This window comes from Dysidea avara, chromosome 1, assembly GCF_963678975.1.
Source record: "Dysidea avara chromosome 1, odDysAvar1.4, whole genome shotgun sequence".
NCBI lineage: Eukaryota > Metazoa > Porifera > Demospongiae > Dictyoceratida > Dysideidae > Dysidea > Dysidea avara.
In genome coordinates this window covers 50,639,528-50,658,727 of record NC_089272.1, presented here as the reverse complement: position 1 = coordinate 50,658,727, position 19,200 = coordinate 50,639,528, and the positions used below count along the sequence as shown (strand labels likewise).

At 37.4% G+C, this 19,200-nt stretch overlaps 2 protein-coding genes across 3 annotated transcripts; both read right to left on the bottom strand.

The window, feature by feature from the left end:
* Positions 1-5,365: 5,365 nt before the first annotated feature.
* On the bottom strand, positions 5,366-6,581 carry LOC136268081 (uncharacterized). Of its 2 annotated transcripts, none has more exons than XM_066063314.1 (4): positions 6,395-6,581; positions 5,809-5,914; positions 5,675-5,748; positions 5,366-5,618 (listed from the first exon to the last, which is right to left on the bottom strand). In XM_066063314.1, exons 1-4 carry the CDS (start codon positions 6,563-6,565, stop codon positions 5,481-5,483), a joined length of 489 nt encoding a protein of 162 aa, XP_065919386.1. In that variant the 5' UTR covers positions 6,566-6,581; the 3' UTR covers positions 5,366-5,480. The 2 variants fall into 2 exon arrangements, with proteins under 2 accessions (XP_065919386.1, XP_065919392.1); XM_066063320.1 differs by having other exon boundaries at positions 5,600-5,631.
* Positions 6,582-10,448: 3,867 nt separating this feature from the next.
* Positions 10,449-17,555, bottom strand: LOC136268009 (glutamate--cysteine ligase catalytic subunit-like). Its single transcript, XM_066063238.1, has 17 exons — positions 17,343-17,555; positions 15,002-15,114; positions 14,903-14,952; positions 13,688-13,826; positions 12,944-13,057; positions 12,826-12,884; positions 12,621-12,757; positions 12,498-12,572; positions 12,335-12,451; positions 12,142-12,280; positions 11,984-12,096; positions 11,617-11,709; positions 11,460-11,564; positions 11,323-11,404; positions 11,166-11,269; positions 10,863-10,980; positions 10,449-10,805 (listed from the first exon to the last, which is right to left on the bottom strand). Exons 1-17 carry the CDS (start codon positions 17,490-17,492, stop codon positions 10,615-10,617), a joined length of 1,899 nt encoding a protein of 632 aa, XP_065919310.1. The 5' UTR covers positions 17,493-17,555; the 3' UTR covers positions 10,449-10,614.
* Positions 17,556-19,200: the final 1,645 nt, after the last annotated feature.

The window sequence follows — 19,200 nt, the reverse complement described above, 5'->3', positions numbered from 1 at the left end:
TCCTCCTATAGAGTCACGTGCAGAAGCCTGGCACACCTGCATTAAGAGCTCAGGGGCGGTTGGGTGGCATACAGGCAAGCAGGCAGGGCTCACACTTGGCCCCCATATGGCAAGGGACCTTGCATGATTAATCACATTAAAACAATAAGATCTGTTATATCCCTACTGTGCTCAAGATATCATAATGGAAATGCACAGTAGGGATATAACACTTCTTATTGTTTTACTGTGAGTTAATATCCTGCATTACTCTATAGCTTGTTTCAGTACTTTTCATAGATGTGCTATGGTCCCTACTCTAGTTGAAAATTCCAATTTTTTGTATACTTGTTTGTTAACTTTATTGTAAAATAAAATTATTATGACTGGTGAACTCATGCATACTGCATCAAAAGAAAGAAATGGTGCAGTGCACCTTAGCTACTATCATATGAAGAGTGAAGTACCCATTGCACTTCATTATCAGCTATATTCAACCCATTACAAATCAAAAACTGTTCGAAAAGCACCTCTGCAATCAAAGTACAGTAGCAAAGAAAATTATGAAAAGTACGATGGTGATGATAATGGTGATATTTTTCATCACCTATGAAAAATATGGATGATTTCCATTACAAAGGGAAGCCATCATGCATTACCACCACATCAAAACCTTTCAAAAGATGAATGGAGGACACTGGTAAGTCCATGAAGAATGCACTGTATGTACTGTTGTATGCCAAAAGGCACTGAAGCGATGTCAAACTGTGAAAAAATCAAGTCCGTAGCCTTAGCCATTACACTTGTCTAAAGGCATCAATCAGTCAGTTAAAGAGAAAATTTTGCTTAATAAGTTTTATAAATTCCATAGCACTTTGTTGAAAGTGTTTCAAATTGATTTGAAGGCTTGTTTGGGCTTAATTTTACTTAACCAATATTACCTCATCATCGTCAGGAAATGTGAGGCTGGTTTTTGGGAAATGTTTTTCATGGGCGGCAATGGGCCATGCCCATACTTTTGTGGTCCCTACTCAGGCCCATAACCAGGATTTATGAGAGGGAAGTTCAACTTCAACATGGTAGGCGTTCATGGCAGCAGGGGTCTGGGAGCTGCTCCTAGCCGCTGACAACACTTTAATATTTGACTTCTCTAAAATTGATAGTACACACTTAATAATTCCAAAGAACAGTTGTAAGTGTATAATTCTGACTATCTCAACTTCAGTATGTGCAGAAACTGCATGGGTTAATTTTAGTAGCTATAGTTGATACATTTCTATACATTGAAATAATCAACACATTAGGTTATCCATTTATTATCTACTTATCAGTGTTTTGCTCAGTACTCCTCTAATCAATAATAGCTATTACTCCTTTGTGTCACACTTAAATGGCATGAGCTATCTAGGTCACATGTGACTTCTTGGCTGTACTGTACAATGTTGTGGTTTCTTAGAACAGAGACTAAGTGGGCTTACAGTGCACATCAAGCATATACGTAGCTAAACACACAAGTTTTTTCCCAAAGTGATTCTCATATTTGGTGGTGATTCATAAATGCAGGGGTCTTGCAGTATAGCCCCCACCACTGACACATTAATTTTAAACATTAAAATACTTCAAAATTACATTGATTCATCATTTCTTATTATATGGTTAGTCCTTTATCAATATTATTACAGCTGTTTTAGCTTGAATTTTCAGAGGGGAGTTTCCAGAACCCCACGCCTGCCCATATCAGTGCTGGTCACTGTAAAGCATTAATACAATACAATACATATACACCCGTGCACATCAGCGAAAGAGCTAAGACTTTGCAAATATACCCATGCAGATATTTTTTATTGAGAACTTCCTTGCTATATAGTTTAGCAGGCCAGCACTATCCCAATAACTAAATTTCTAAACATTCAACTAAACATCAAGAGCATTACATGCACAGGTATATTAAGCAGTAACTACTATTTGTTGTCTAGCAGCTATATAAAACACAGACCTCTTCAGCTACATCAGTACAAGGAGCCACAAATTAATAATTAGGGTTGTCTACACTTTAAATGAGTGATTTTAGCCATGACTATATCAGGTATAGCACGGTGTTCATATAAGCACATTATAGGAAAGGTTCAGCTTGGTCTTGTTTGAAAGCTTTAACCATGCATGATTGGGCATGGAGTATTTGAGTGACTATATTGTTAGAGCTTGAGTGACTGTTGTATTAGAGTATTTTAGTGGCTGTTCTATTAGAGTATATTGATCTTTTTACTGAATTTTCATCCCCACCCAGATCTTAGCTGTGTAGAAGTGGGGCTTAGCTCCACTTTAGTTAACACCTCAGAACAGCCTTCAGTGCCCTACATATAACTCCTCCCTACCTTTCGGGAACCCAAAATTGGTAATCCTGGAGGGGGATTCATCCGAAACATTCGAACCCCCCCTGGTTACAGGCCTGCTACTATACTGTACGATAACAGTACTATTGTACTTTATGACTCAGTGTTGGGAAGGTTACTTTGTAAATCAAGACACACGGTAGTGTGTCGTGCGGCCCAAGAAGCCGGCGCGCAACACCCGTGAGTATATTGACAGGAAGAAAACACAATTTTCGCACCTCCGTAGCTCTGTGATGCCTTGATGAAACAAGACAATTTTTGCTGTGGACATTCCCTCCACCTTCAGTACTCCACATTCCAAATTTGAGCAAAATCGCTTCAAGCGTTCCCGAGATATGCGACTTCAAAAATTGGCTTAGTTTCTTCGTTTTTTCTTCTTATTTTTCTTCCTCTTTTCGCACACTTACAAAAACTGCTATAAAATGCGAACGCAATATCCGATTGCCTTGACATTTGGCACACAGAAGGGGGGTATAAAGGCGCATCTCTGTACCAACTTTGGCTGGAATACGATAAACAGCAAAAGAGTTATGAGCGATTATTCACGAAAAATAACACCAATATGTTGTCACGTCTACAGGGTAAACCGCGTATGGGACGAAGCTGAAAATCGGTGGGTGAATAGGTTAACTATTGAACCTCAAACCTTTGTGGTTTGAAAGAAATCGAGCTAAAAACCAGGAAGATACCACGAAAAAACCAACAGTGTGTAACAATTACGCAATTGAGATTAGCTAATAAAAAACTACTACTTGCCACGCCTACCAGATAAACCGCTTGGGGTATTGCTTTGAAAACCGCTGTATAGATGGAGCAATCATCTTAGAAAGGCTCTTCAATGGCGTAGAAGAATCAGACTTAAAGCCACGGAGTTATAACACGAAATCCAACTTGGTGCAGCAAGTGCGAGATCGAGATACTCTAATAGAGCAGTCACCCTAATAGAGCAGTCATCCTGAAGAGAATTCAAGAGATCAGCAAGAAACAAGTAACCTGTATAGAGATCAGCTACAAACAAGTTACCCTGTAGAGAGATCAGCTACAAACAATTCACCCTGTAGAGAGATCAGCTAAAAGAAGTTACCTTGTAGGGAGTTCATGAAAGAGATAGTTCAGCTAGAAGAAATCACCTTGTAGAGTTCAGCTACAAAGAAACTACCATGCAGAGAGTTCAGTTACAAACAAATCGCCCTGTAGAGAGATCAATAAAAGAAATTACCTTGTAGATAGTTCAGCTACAAAGAAACCATCATGTAGAGAGTTCAGCTACAAACAAATCTCCCTGTAGAGAGATCAGCTAGAAGAAGTTTCCTTGTAGAGAGGTCAGCTACAAACAAATTACCCTCTAGAAAAATAAGCTAGAAGAAGTCACCTTGTAGAGACTTCAGTTACAAAGAAACCATCATGTAGAAAGTTCAGCTACAAACTAGTGACCTTGTAGAGACATCAGCTAAAAGAAGTTACCTTATAGAGAGATCAGCTACAGAGAAACCATCATGTAGAGAGTTCAGCTGCAAAAAAAATCTCCCTGTAGAGATACCAGCTATATAGAAGAAGTTTCCTTGTAGAGAGTTCAGCTACAAACAAATCACCTATAGTAGAAAGATCAGTTAGAAGAAGTTACCTTGTGGAGAGTTCAGCTACAAAGAAACCATCATGTAGAGAGTTCAGCTGCAAACAAATCACCTGTAGAGAGTTCAGCTACAAACAAAATTCCCTGTAGAGAGATCAGCTAGAAGAAATTACCTTTTAGAGAGTTCAGCTACATAGAAACCATCATGTAGAGAGTTCAGCTGCAAAGAAATCACCTGTAGAGAGTTTGGCTACAAACAAATCTCTTTGTAGAGAGATCAGCTAGAAGAAGTTTCCTTGTAGAGAGTTCAGCTACAAACAAATCACCATGTAGAAAGATCAGCTAGAAGAAGTTACCTTGTGGAGAGTTCAGCTACAAAGAAACCATCATGTAGAGAGTTCAGCTGCAAACAAATCACCTGTAGAGAGTTCAGCTACAAACAAATCTCCCTGTAGAAAGATCAGCTAGAAGAAGTCACCTTGTAGAGAGTTCAGCTACAAAGAAACCATCATGTAGAGAGTTCAGCTGCAAACAGTCACCTGTAGAGAGTTCAGCTACAAACAAATCTCCCTGTAGAAAGATCAGCTAGAAGAAGTTTCCTTGTAGAGAGTTCAGCTACAAACAAATCACGCAGTAGAAAGATCAGCTAGAAGAAGTTACCTTGTGGAGAGTTCAGCTACAAAGAAACCATCATGTAGACAGTTCAGCTACAAACAAAACTCCCTGTAGAGAGATCACCTAGAAGAAATTACCTTGTAAAGAGTTCAGCTACAAAGAAACCACCATGTAGAGAGTTCAGCTGCAAGGAAATCACCTATAGAGAGTTTGGCTACAAACAAATCTCCCTGTAGAGAGATCAGCTAGAAAATCAGCTAAAAGAAGTTACCTTGTGGAGAGTTCAGCTATAAATAAACCATCATGTAGAGAGTTCAGCTGCAAACAAATCACCTGTAGAGAGTTCAGCTACAAACAAAACTCCCTGTAGAGAGATCAGCTAGAAGAAGTTTCCTTGTAGAGAGTTCAGCTTCAAAGAAACCATCATGTAGAGAGTTCAGCTGCAAACAAATGACCTGTAGAGAGTTCAGTTACAAACAAATCTCCCTGTAGAGAGATCAGCTAGAAGAAGTTTCCTTGTAGAGGGTTCAGCTACAAACAAATCACCATGTAGAAAGATCAGCTAGAAGAAGTCACCTTGTAGAGAGTTAAGTTACAAAAAAACCACCATATAGAGAGTTCAGCATACCAATTTTTTAAAGTTGTGCCACATGCATAGCTATGTTGCTACTGTTTAGATGTTTTACTATTACAAACTATATAGTTCTATATGCATGTTCTTGCATAATTGTGACTTGAGCTATCACTTCAGCAGTGTTTTTTGGGGGAGGGGTGCATGCATGCATGGATTACTTTTATACCATCAATAGCATGTGTAAAATCAATGAACAGTTTGACTGTGATAAAGTTTTAAGATCATATGCAGCAGACAATAATAATAGTACAGCTGTAACCCTCAGGTACACAAAACAAACCACGTCTTACACATCTATAAAATGACTAGTTTTATTTATGCTAGAGAAGCATTCTAAGCAATGGAATGCTTTGCTCTTAATATCATCTAGTTTAACACCAGCACACTTTGTGTGGCCCCAGGATTTGCATTTATCACATTTTACCTGTGGTGGATAGCTATATATAACATAGAGTGTGCATGGCCAAAGAACTCACTCACCCAATCATTATAATCTGGATGGCTTACACTGGTATCACCTGCTCCACACATCATACATCTTTCACGCATATCTGCTACAGAATGGAATTATAGTATACAACTACATGTATATAGATGCATGTAGTTGTATTTACTTGAATATGACAGCAAAGTGATTCCAATATTCTCACGGGCTTTGTCAACATTTACACATCTTAACTGCGTTTCATTGATTTTCCCTGAATTTAGCTGTTCAGCCATCTAAACATGTACAGTACAAGGTGGAAATGACACTAGCTTGTAGGGCTGGGCATGCTACAAGACTCTTCTGATAGTCTGTGCTATAGCTAATCATTATAAAATCTTTAAAATTACAAATACCTATAATCGGCTATAATAATACAACCCCTACCTTTCATCTATTTTTCAAACTTTTCCTGTGGGAGGCATACCTCCAGATGATGCACCCTCTTACAATATCCAAATTTTAACAAAAGGTATAGGATAATGATATAATTAAAAGGACACTGAAATAGTTACAAACATGCATGCAGAAAGGATTTTATGCAATGTTACCAAATTGCAGTATTATGGCATCTATTTTTCAAATTTTCCTGGGGGGGGGGGGGGGGCATGCCCCCAGCCCCCCCTAGCTCCAGCATGCGAGTGTCATCAGACAAATGCTTCAAGTTAGCCCCCCTCCTTTATAAATCCTATAGGTCCGCCCCTGAATTAACTAACCTTTCCTTTCCTTTTCTTATTTAAGTACATCTCTCCATCAATGATAGTAAATTTTGAGGCTTTCTTCCTGATGATTCTTTTACAATTCTCAGAAGTTCCGTCCGCATAACATTTCTCTGTGACGTAGAGGTAAACTTTATCCAAGAGCTCTTCTTCGCCAGTATCCGCCATTATGTCATCACCTTAGAGCCAGCTCGCGAGATAGAATATTAGCTAGCTATATAGAGTCCGCTCTCTTCGCTGAGTATACGTTGCAGCTAAAAGGAAATGTCGGCCACTTCGCTAGAATTTCGCTGAACACGTGCGCACATACTGCACCGTAGTGCACTTTTTTTATCTCGAGAAATACATATCAAAACATGCTATTGGGATTTGTAAAGTCAGAATGGCAAAAATGACTAAATCAAATTTACAGCCAATAATCATTTTATCAGCAATATTGTACATTAACAGTGTCCTTTGTTTGTTTTCTGCCCTTAGATCATGAAATGGACTGATTAAACACTGATTTTTTCAAAGGTCTCAGGATGGATGGATCACTTTTTCAATTTCTCCAATACAAACTCCATACATTTTACATCATTTTGTATATTCAATAATTGCAAGCACTAGACACGATCGAATACCATAAAACTTGATATCATTCATTTCCTTATGAATTGCTCTATCCGATTCCGGCCGAACAAAATTCGTAATCGCCATGGTGACGGCGTTATGCCGCTATTTAATTAGAACGCGAAATTCGTGATTTGCTCTCCAATGGATTTTGTATTGCGTAAGTTGCTACTTACCATCATTTGTTGTAAATTTGCAAGCTGTAAACACTTTAGCTTCGAATAAATTTTGTTATCATCGGATAGAGGAGTGTTATGCGTGTGTAATGGCGGCCGAACAATTTTGATACCGCCTTCAGAACCAGAGTTATGATGAATAATGTAACTTAAAACTAACTTATCTCCATAGGCTGCTGTACATTGATTTTACGCATAATAATATTTTACGGAAAATTGTAATGTATGGGTTAATTTGACACGAGTTTTGATATGTAGCTAACTATCATTCCTCAAAAGGCATCAAAGTGAGCATCAAAACAAGCATCAAAGCTATGGACATCGAGTCAAGTGTGTGCCAACTGTTATAGCTACATTTGGCCAGCGAATTTGCATTTAACCCAGCCCGGACCATGCAGTTTTGGTCAGGACGGACCAATTTTGGATGCCAAAACTGGTCCGGCCGGACCAAATTACGTCAACCAAAATTGGTCCGGCCGGACCGATTTTTTCCCCGGACCGATTTTGGCGTTACAGTCCACAGCAAAAATCGTCTTGTTTCATCAAGGAAGCACAGAGCTACGGAGGTTCGAAAATTGCGTTTTCTTTCTTCCTGTCAATATACTCACAGGTGTTAGTACGCGCCGGCTTCTTGGGCCGCACGACACACTACCGTGTGTATTGATAGTGTATCAGCTATTAAAGGTACAGTTTTATCAACCAGAGTAGTTTTATGTGCAACATTGGCTGTATTCTAAGATAAAAACTATTAAAGTGATGTTTAAATGTGTCACAAATTCAAACACCTATTAACAACTTGATTTGAACTGAACAAGTCAGAAGTTGATATTTCAATTTATTATGTCAGTATATACACATACATAGCCACTGTTGTTATATGCTCGTAATTTACATGTGGTTGAATGGTTTACTAAATATAAGTCAATAATGACTTATGAGTTATACTAGCAAAATTCACAGAATTTTTATAGCTATCTGTGTGCAATTACCATAACATAGCAAGCCACTGGATTTGAGCACCATTATAGGGAATAATTGTATAAGTAACAGTTAGATTTGTATGAGGCAAAGCTGAGTGCAATTTTTGTTGTTATGAGTCTTAATTACACAAAAATCTGTGATGTCTACTGTACTATAATAGCTAATCATCCTTCATGTTTTGTATAGTATGCATCACATCTAAGGCTCCTTGATGAGAATGGCTACTAAACAACTACTCAAAATGCTTAATACTTGTTGCATTTAAAGACCTTCAGTTGTCAGCCTATTTAATTGGATATGATTTTACTTAAATGGCTTCTGTTATTTTGTTATTTCATTGGCTGCTTTAGAGCACAACTACACAAACAAACCATATTGAGTTGGGATAAATTGCACTCCTATTATTGGGACTATTGTACAGCAAACTAAATCACTATGTGAATATTATCGTAATGACCCCCTATACTATTTTGTATTAGGAATCAGAATCACATTCCTGACTCCTGTGGGTTCACTTGTATCACACTCATACTTTGTCATCTAAGAAATCATCAACACTTGTGTCAATATTAACAGGGGATGCCAAGTTTCTCAAATCTTTCCTGTTCCTTCGGTAGTGTAGTCCCTGAGGTGTTATGATGTTGTAAGAGCAAGGGCCATTTTCATTTATGCTGGTGGTACCTTGGCTGGTTTCCATTTACCATCTTTCACTGACACAAGGTTAATGTCTCATTCTAAGAAAGGTTAATGTTACATTTGATCAGCCACTAAATACAAATTAGTGTCTATTGATATAATAGATTATCTAGGAACTACTCTAATTTTATACTCACTAATTTATAGTGATTTAATGTTAAAGAATTGCACTCAGTATTCAACCAATGGTGGTAAGTCAAGTCCAGTTCACAACAACAAAAAAAGAGATACAATGTACTCATCATGCACAACAACAAAAGTCCCAGGTAGGTCATACATCAACAACTATGGCTAACGATTGTTTCAGTATATTGACTGAAACGTATGAATTTTAATATTATGTGTATATACAAGACCATATACAATATGATGAGTATATATGTAACAGCTATACAAATTTGAGCTACCAGAAGTTAGTATCAGTACAGGTATAGTCTTATCAAGTTCAATGTGCAACACGCTGAACACAGTGGCTGCATTCTAAGAAAAAATTATTAAAGTGGTATTTAAATCAGCCACAAATTCAAGCATCTATGATACATTATCCTGGAACAGTTTGAAATACATTACTTAGACCACAAACCCACTATAAAATTAATTATTACTCCCCCACATGCACTAATGCAAATAATGAATGACCTGCATGTGGTGGTTAGTTGTAATGCCAAAATTCACAGCAACATTGAGAATTTCTATATGACGTTACACAATGATTGGCTCCCAAGTGGCAAATAACAGCTTCAGATTGATAAAAAGTTATTGTGATAATATCAATTGAACTTGTGTATTAAGGGAAAACACCCTACTATAATAATGTTGGCTCATTATTTAGACTTGATATCAACTCCTTCTTTTACCATCTCCCACAGGGGACTCATTAATCTGACACATTTCTCAATAGTGTAGTCTACTTCTTTCACTATAGTAAATTGTCCAATAGCAAACCTGATGGAGGAGTGGGCCAGCTAGATCTTCGTCTGATCCAATAGCTTACAGCACATAAGATGGCTCCAACAATGCTGAGGTACAAGCACTCCCAGCAATATCTTTTAGTCCCGTAAACAAACTCTCTCCCTCAACATAAGAATTAAGAAAAGTTGATGCAAACTTCCACTGCTATCTCTACCATAACATTGCAAACCACAGGTACACTGAAATCGCACCCATTTGAGCACAAAAAATAGAGAATAATTGTATGAGTAACAGCCAAAAATGTGTGAAGCAAAGCCAAGTTCCTAGACCACCTAACAAAGTAGGTTGAATTGCCCTTTGGTTGTTGTATACTCTATCAAATCAGGTAGTGGAAATGGCCTGCATTTTATGTTTTAAATATTTATCTAGTTGAGAAAACATTTACAATAATAAAAAATACATAAATATTGTAGGGTCAATAGGTTCACACCTACAGTTCTTCATTTTCAATTGAATAAGATTCATGATAATTCATACAGAATTTAACAGAAATGGTCAACTTGAATAATTACAGTCATAATTATGCATTCTGTCGGTGGCTATACATAATAAGTTGTGCAATGCATTGCTGCTCTGTTTAGGAATAGAATGATTAGAACTGAATGAATAAATGAATAAAATATCGTATGCCATGTTATACAAGAGCTATACATAAAACAGTACATTCATGGATGTATATACTTACACCTTTTTACTTGTGTCATTTATAAAACTTTATATTGCTAAAGGTTTAAGATGCATGTATACTATTCCTTCTACTTTAGCATTTTGGACAACTCTTTACACTTGTGATGGTGCAGGAAAATTCAGTGTACCGGTAAGCTCAGCACACATGGCGTCTCCTCTGCTGATTTTATCACAAGCAACCATGAGGTCATAAGTGATCTTTTCAGTTATGATGGAATCCTCTTTGTAGTCACAATGTTGAGTGATGAAGTTTCTTATCCACTTTGCTGTAGTTAACAGCTCACCTATACAAATACACACCTAAACTATTAGCATCTATTCAAAATATTTATGTGTCTGACCTGCAGCTTTCTTTTGGATGAGTTTCAGGTACTGCTGAATACTATAATGTGTGTCCGCATCAACATCTAGGCTGTTTACATATTTTTGCACCATAGGAATCAAACCTAGAAAATTACCCTGCAGAAATTATTGGTAACTTTAGCTTATTTTTAATGACAAAGCTAAAATTAGTATGCAGTTACTGCAGGGTAGCACACAAACGTGTAAAATTTGATATGAATTTTTTACAGTTTGAAACAATTTGGCAAATATAGCCATACGAAGTTTTCCACATACAGTTATTAAGCTATGTAGCTACATACATTCCCATTAATGATGGTGTTGATATCCATCTCTTTGTATTCTGGAGAGGTGGAAAATGGCCCATCACTTTTAACATTGTCACCATCATTATTATCATCTCCTTCTGAAATGCAATTGTGAGTTGTGACCAACATTGCAAGTCCTTGATCTGCTAACCTGGAATGATCACCTTCCGAAAATGAAACAGTTCTTTATTTACTGTATCACGTTTAACTGCTCTTTTCATGTTTTCATCTAGCTGATTTGATACAAAGCACAAAATCAAGTGATGTGCCTGTGGAAGCTCCTCTCACCTTAGAAATTGGTATTCTAAAGTCCAATCCATAGGAGAGAATGGAACGTGTGAGAATAACGACAAACACTACAAAAGCAGCATTCTCAAAATCTGTCAACTGAACCTGCACACAAAATTGTAGACAGAATAGGAACATTATTATCACTTTTATGTACCTCAAGTGGTCTGAATTCTACCCGCCAACCCATTGTTGATTCTGGTGGAGGTGGTTTAAATCTCATTGTGTTCCAATTGGTAGAGTAGATGTTCTAGGGAGTCATCAGTTTGTAATAGTCCACTAGTCCACACACACACACGCACACACACACACACACACGCGCATACTCACACACACACACGCACACACACACACACACACACACACACACAAACACACACACACACACACACTAGTTAATGCTATAATATTCACTTTCTTATATTTAAATGGGCTTGATGTTCAAGCATAGGGGCCACCGTAATATGCCATAACCAAATCAGTTTAACTGATAAGATGGTATTTTAAATACTTGCTTAACAGACCTCAAAATGATCATTTTCTTTTTCAGGGTCTTGGTGTAATTTTTCCTCAAACAACTGCAAAGGATCTCGGATAAACAAATAAGCAAAATGGTGAGCCAGGTGTTCATCAAAACCTATGAAGTAACCTTAAAATAATTATTCAAGCGTACAGCAGTTACCTTGCTCCTGCAGCGTCTTCATTATCTCTTCATCAAAAGGAAGTTGTTCATCATTGTGATTGCTAGAAGTTGGATGAATATAGCAAGGAATACTATCCCAACGTGGTCTAGGAATTACAAAGCTGTCCTTCTTTAGAGGCTGTAAAATATACTATCATGTAAACTACAGTAGATGAAAGCAATGCATCCTAACCTCAAGCCCTCTCTCTTCCTTAGTTCTATCATCCATAGCACCAGAAACAAAATTCCATCTGCAGTCACTGTCACAGAGGTAACCTTTACAAGCTGGGGTGGCAGCAGAGATTGCTAGCTGTTAGGCAAATGGAACACATTGACATTGCCTCAGCATTTTTTACCAAGATAGGTGAGATAACTGCCAGTTGATCATATAGGAGCCGTGCCTCATCAATATTTGCTGCTTGAATTGTCACCTAAAGTATCATATTAGCATGCTGAATCATCATAAATGCATAATTAACCTGTAGGCAACACATCCCTGCTCCAAATCCCGCACAGTCAAAGTACAAATGATCCACCATGGTGTTTTCCAAGTGTGCCTTGTCTGTAGATAGTATTTGATCCACAAATGGATTGGGAGTGTTTTTGTCCTTGTAAACTGTTAATTGCAGTACATATATATATATATAGCTTTGTACATTATAATGTGTATTTTAGAAACATTACCAGGAGTATTGACAACTTGATTTTCACCCCTCCTCAGTCGAATATTTTCTGTCAAAACTCTGTATGTAGCCAACAGTAACATATTATAGTAGACATGTAAAATATATAAGTTGCTTACTTGAAGCGGGGATGACTATACCAGATTGCCTCATCAGGAAAGAAAAGAGAGTTTGACACTCCATTCGATGGTGTAGGTTCATATTGTGGATGTGTAAAACCTGGACAGCCCAACCTAAAAGTACAAAACAAATAATGTCCTACTTGTATATGACCATATATTATTAGACGACATTCTTTAATTTTTTTTGTTTGCTTGAGGCCACCTTTGCATGTATTTTCAGTTTTGCTATAAAAATTCTTATATTTAATTTTGCAGAATGTACTAAAAATGCAGTCTCTATTAGCACTCCAGCCAATTATCACATATAGCTACATAAGGCAAATTGGTGGTTGTGTAACAAATACGTGTAGTAGTTCAAATCCCACATAGTATGACAATTTCATTTTTCTTTGTAGCTTCATAGTGTTCATACAACAATTTTCACTATTGTAATACATGTACATAGCTCTGTAGATTTGAAGTCTCATTCTGAATCACTTGGTTATTATTATAGCAAATTGTTACTTAGCACATGTGCTATATGTCACAGTTTGCATATATTTGGATAATGAGTCTGTTGTACTGGCAAGTATCAAGCTTGCCAACATGCCGGGGGTGGAACCTGGCTTACTTGGTCTTCTCTCATGGAAGAAATCTACAAAGGTACTTTAGCGTAAAGTACTCGAACGCCATTATAATTCTAAAATGCCAAGTCCTGAACATTTAAACCAAACTCTCCATCAGTATCAATGAACCACTCACCTGGGGAATCCTGTTATGGAGATAACAGTGGAACCACTACTCTCCAAAGCTTTGAGTAATTGGTGGCGTCGCATTTTCATGTTGGACTCAACCATACAGTAGCTTGTGATGCTATCACCATATGGTGTACCAGGAATGCCTGTGTGTACATGAAAACCAATAACAAAGTCAGCATACATTACATTAACTATGTACGTAATAATTATAGACTTCAGACTGCTGGAGTCAACATAATTTAGCAATCCTCAGGCTTTGTGTTGCGGCACCTGAGCAAAGTGAAGGCACTACTACAGGGCCTGAGGATTACTACCCCTGTGGCGTGAATTCTACTTTATTTAGACCCTCTATGTAGTTGTTGTACCTTAACACTCTTGACAGCTGGTTGAAACAGAGAAATGTAGTGTTAATTATTAAAAACAAACCATTACTCTAATTATTGTTGCTACAGGTTTAAAATTAATTTTCAGGCGATGATGCATTGCCAGCACTACCAGTGTTAGTGGTGCACGTAATAAACATGAAAAAGTTCTAAGTAACTTAGACCCACCACAAAAAGGTCTAAAGACTGTTAGTGTTAGACCCTTTTCATCTTTACGTAGACAGTTTTCATGTTATTTTCATGTTTATTATGCACCTAGTGCTGGCAATGCATCACCACCTGAAAATTGATTTTACTTGTATCAACAATTATCAGTGGAGTAATGGGTTTGTTTCTGTTACAAGCAGCTATCAACAGCATTAAAGGTAAAGATCTAAATAGTTAGACTTCAGACTACAGGGGTCTACATAGTTACCCAATGGCCCTGTGTCATGGTGCCTGAACCCTCAGGCCTTGTAGTAGCGCCGTGCCATGACACAGGGCCATCACCATCAGATTACTAAATTAACATAGACCCCTGTGGTCTGAAGTCTAACCAATAATGCATAAGTTTGGCTAGAACATGTACAATATGTACATTATTGCAATGTATTAGTAGTTTGAGTTACATACTGTACTGACATGCAAGTACTCAAGTCAATAATACGCTTTGAATACTTGACTGTAAAATGACATAATGCATCTACTAGGGATAAAATTGTAACTTATTACAGCCACAACTATATAGTACATTTCAGACATGGACATTATTATATTAAGTACATTGTATGGCACACATACATACGTATGTATGTCATTGTGAGACTCCAATATTTATGCATAAAACCTTCACTAACCTTCTATCTGGTAAGCAGCATATTCTGGTGACCAAGCGGTCTGTTGCTGTCTGTAAAATTGTATGCATACAACAACCACACTTATTTGGGAAATTGTACCCTATGGGAATCTTCTCTTCTTTGGAGGTGATTTTGTCCAGTGTTTCTGGTCCTATTAAGGCCAACTGAGCCACTTTCTTCTCATGGTCCAGTCGTACAATTGTATACTCTATCTGAAATCATGATAGTGGTTGAGCAAGAACTACACATGTACTGTATGGGTCATGTATGGGTAAAAGTGCTCTTGTATGGCATAGTAAAAGCTATACAGCCGATATTATAACCAACTTCAGATGGTTTAAATGGGAAATGAAGACACAATACAGCTTAGCATACTACGTACAGTGTGCAGTACACATTTTATGTGTAAAATTAGCATAATAATTAGCTATTAGAATACATTAGCTATATTAAACATCATAGCATCTACTGGAATCCACCACCTTCAAAATGTTATTACGTTGATGTTATTACGTTATTACGTTGTTTGTTACGTTTATACGTTATTACGTTTGATATTAATGTTATTACGTTATTACGTTGTTATTACGTTGACTTATTACGTATGACGTTAATTATTACGTATACATATCTATTGGTATAGTGTGTTTTGGTACTGTACTTTGACTAATATACTGTTGCAGCAATAGCTACTATTGTGTGGGGAGTGCCTACATATTAACTAGATACGATTACTACTGTAGCTAATATTGACATGCACGATATTGACTATTAATATCATGCACTGTAAGTTAATTGCTGCTTATAGTTAAGAACTTTGAATGATATGTACAATTATATAGAGAGACAAAATCCATGCATATTTTGAATCAACTACATGCCTCCATATTATCAATCTGTACAGAAACAAACAAAAACAAGATATCATGCCTTGCATTATATTCTACCCACACTACCAACAACATCATAGCTTCATTATCAACAATCACATTACTCAAAAGAATGGAATGAGTTATTATAGAAATGACAACTACGATGAAATCAGTCACTTCTCACCACCACACTGCAATTAGCTATACCTACACTAATTCTTTTTATTCCTTGGCATACCAGCAGTACTGACTGCTCAGTAATCATAAATAAACATGCAGGGCTGCCCACAGGGGGGCAACTGGGACATTTTTACTCGGGACCCAGCCTGAAAGGGCCCTACCAAGGGCTCCTTGAATACCTGTTTTAAAAAGATCGATATACTCTAATAGAGCAGTCTGGATCTAGAGAGCAGTCACAGTATTCTTCAGAGGAGCAGTGTAGCTAGCTATTCATGTGGTTATAAGGCCCCTATTCGGTGATTATTAGTTTCTCATCCAGCCTTTCTAATTATTATGATGCGGGCGGGAGGGTATTACCATTATGCCATTATTTTATAATATTAACACACTGATGTACAGACCTTGTCCAAATTGTCTTTCTTTCTTACTACAAATATTTCCTTTACCAGCTGATTCTACTTTTCGTGATCGCCAACTGTTTTTCGACAGTCAACTGAAAGCCTGCTTTGATGAAGTCGATAGAGCACGATTGCAACTGGCACTGCAGCAATTTGCTAACAGTTCTCCTGGTGATATATAGCGCATTGTAGCGTTCATCAACAAAAATTAAAACAGTTTGGTATCACGTGTTCTTCTGAGCATGCGCAGAGTAAACAATGGCTTACCATGCGGTAGCTTAAGAAGGATGCGGGCGGTGGATGAGAAACTAATAATCACCAAATAGGGGCCTAAATAAGAAAATATGGTTGGTGAGGGGCAGCTATTGTTATTGTCAGCATGTAATGACCTTTTTTTTTGTCTTCGACTTACAGTTACTAATAGGCTGAAGTTGTGATTCAGAGTGGAACCCTCCTTGCCCCTGGGGCCCCTCTTTAACTCTTTGCCCTGGGCCCCCTAATTTCTCTGGGCAGCCCTGTAAACATGCATCAATCATGATTCAAATCTTAGATGGTCTCCTACAAAAAAAATGACCCAACATTAATTTTACAGTGCATGATAGACTTTGTAACTTCATTGTGTAGGCATTAGTTACAGTAGCTATCACAATGATAACACTCAGACACTATATTCCAGCACTTTAATAACAATAGTTTCACAATTAGCTACCTATCCTATACTGTATATCTACTGCGTTAGCTAACAAATACTTTAATCCTTTGGTGTGGCTCTAGAAAGTAAGGCAGTGATTTAGTAAACAATTAATAAACCTGATAGCTAGACTCAAACGTTTGTAAAATTCCCGAATATAGCCTGCATGAGGGATATCATAGTACCACTGCCGGAGCTCATGCATTCATAATTTCATACAACTAGCTACGTACCTAGCCAGCTACGTAGCTATATACAGTACGTATATCTATACGTACCCAGCTGTGCTGGATACTGACCTCATCTCCAAACTTCAGTGGATCATTGGTTCGATCCCTCATTCGATGGTAAATTGCAACTAGCTGTTGAATTCCAACCTTTCGAACTAGGTCCGCGTACTTCTTTGTGTCCTCCCAAGACAAAGGTTTCCCTTGTGACAAAAGTCCCATCTCAGTTGCACTGATATTCTAATATAGGCTTATAGCTAATTGAACTTTTTAACTACTTTAAGTAGCTAGCTACTCAGAAGAATTAGCTACATAGCTAGCCACCTGTATTTAAAGCCACTGTTTTTGCTGATTTCACATTTGTGGTAATTCAGGCACGTGTAGCTAACTACGCAGCTAGCTATGTAATAAGTGTTACAGTGTGTAAATACGTGGGTGCCGAGGTAGGTGCACATGATATAGACTCTATGCATCAGCAATCAAGAAAATTGTGTTGTGTGAAAAGGGCAAGGAAAAAGCTAGCCCTGCTATATGAGGTCCTGCGTGTTTCGCTAAAAAAATCACGTGATCTGCTGGTTTATCATGGAATTGCCATAGGGTAATCTATCACACTCCCGCTAGAAGGCTATGATACAGAGAATCAGAATCTTTACACTAACTGTTGAAAGTTTCAGAATTTAAAGTTTCAGAATTTAAAGGTCAAAAGTACGTGGGTATAGCTATGTTATAACCTCTAAAATGAGGATGCATGCAAATCATGGAACATGTGTAGCTAAAGCGTGAAGGTGTGAAACTTCAAACACAACATGATGTGGATAGAATCCTATTGATCTGATCATGAGGAATGAATGTTAGGAAAAGGTCATTTTGACTTAAACTACTACCATAGGATTTTTATTACTCAACACATGATGTAACAACGTATCATGAATCAGTAATTGCTGATCTGGATTTATATCCTGTCTATCCCTAATATGGTATTACTAGCTACTGTTACATGTTCTGCTTAGTTCTTAGCTACAGTAGCTATATGGATCAACAGTGCTGACTAAGTTGTAGAGCTGTCAGCTGACTCAAAGGTATCAATGGTGTTAATGTACAATATATAGGGAAGAACAACATAATTATAATGACACTCATCAACTTCGTGCATGTGTGACTGTAGAACTGAGAGAGAAAGAAAGAGAGAGAGAGAGAGAAACAATACAAAGAGATATTGTTATGGCCATTGAGTCATTCATGATCAGTTATATTCTGTGTAAGTAAATGAAAGTGTGGCCATCACATGACAGTGGGTGCCATAATTTATATCCCTCAGTAAACCATGTAGCTATCAGTAATGAATCGAGAACTTGGGTATACTTTTCATTAGAGAAGTGGTCCTCTTTGCATGGAATCTACTTCAGAAGTTTTATTTGTATATGTATACAATATTATTACGCTTTCACACAACCTCACAGTATAATATGGTACCAGTTCTCTATCAAATTGCTCCTTCACAAATATCTGCACAACTGTTGATACTGTCTGTAACAGCTAGCTCTCCAGCTCTTGACTTGTTATAATGCAGTTTAACTGTGTGAACTCATTGAAGTATTTTAACTATATACTTTTAAATTGGAAAGTTCCAGTCTGAGGCATGTAATTCAGGGGCAGATCCAAACTTATAAAAGGACTTGGTTCCACTCTGGAACATGATAATTGCAACTTTGATCTAGCTACTGCACCTGGCAATAATATTTCATAACAAATAATTACTCTTTAGCAATCATTTTGGACTTTAGAAATGCAACTGAAGTCTTTAAGTATAACTGCAATACATGTATATAGCTGTAAATAACAGACATGACTATTGTGTATGAAGATATTGGGGTAGCAGTTTCAAGTGATTTTGTAAAGTGAGTGTTTTGTCACTAGTAGTATTTGCAGT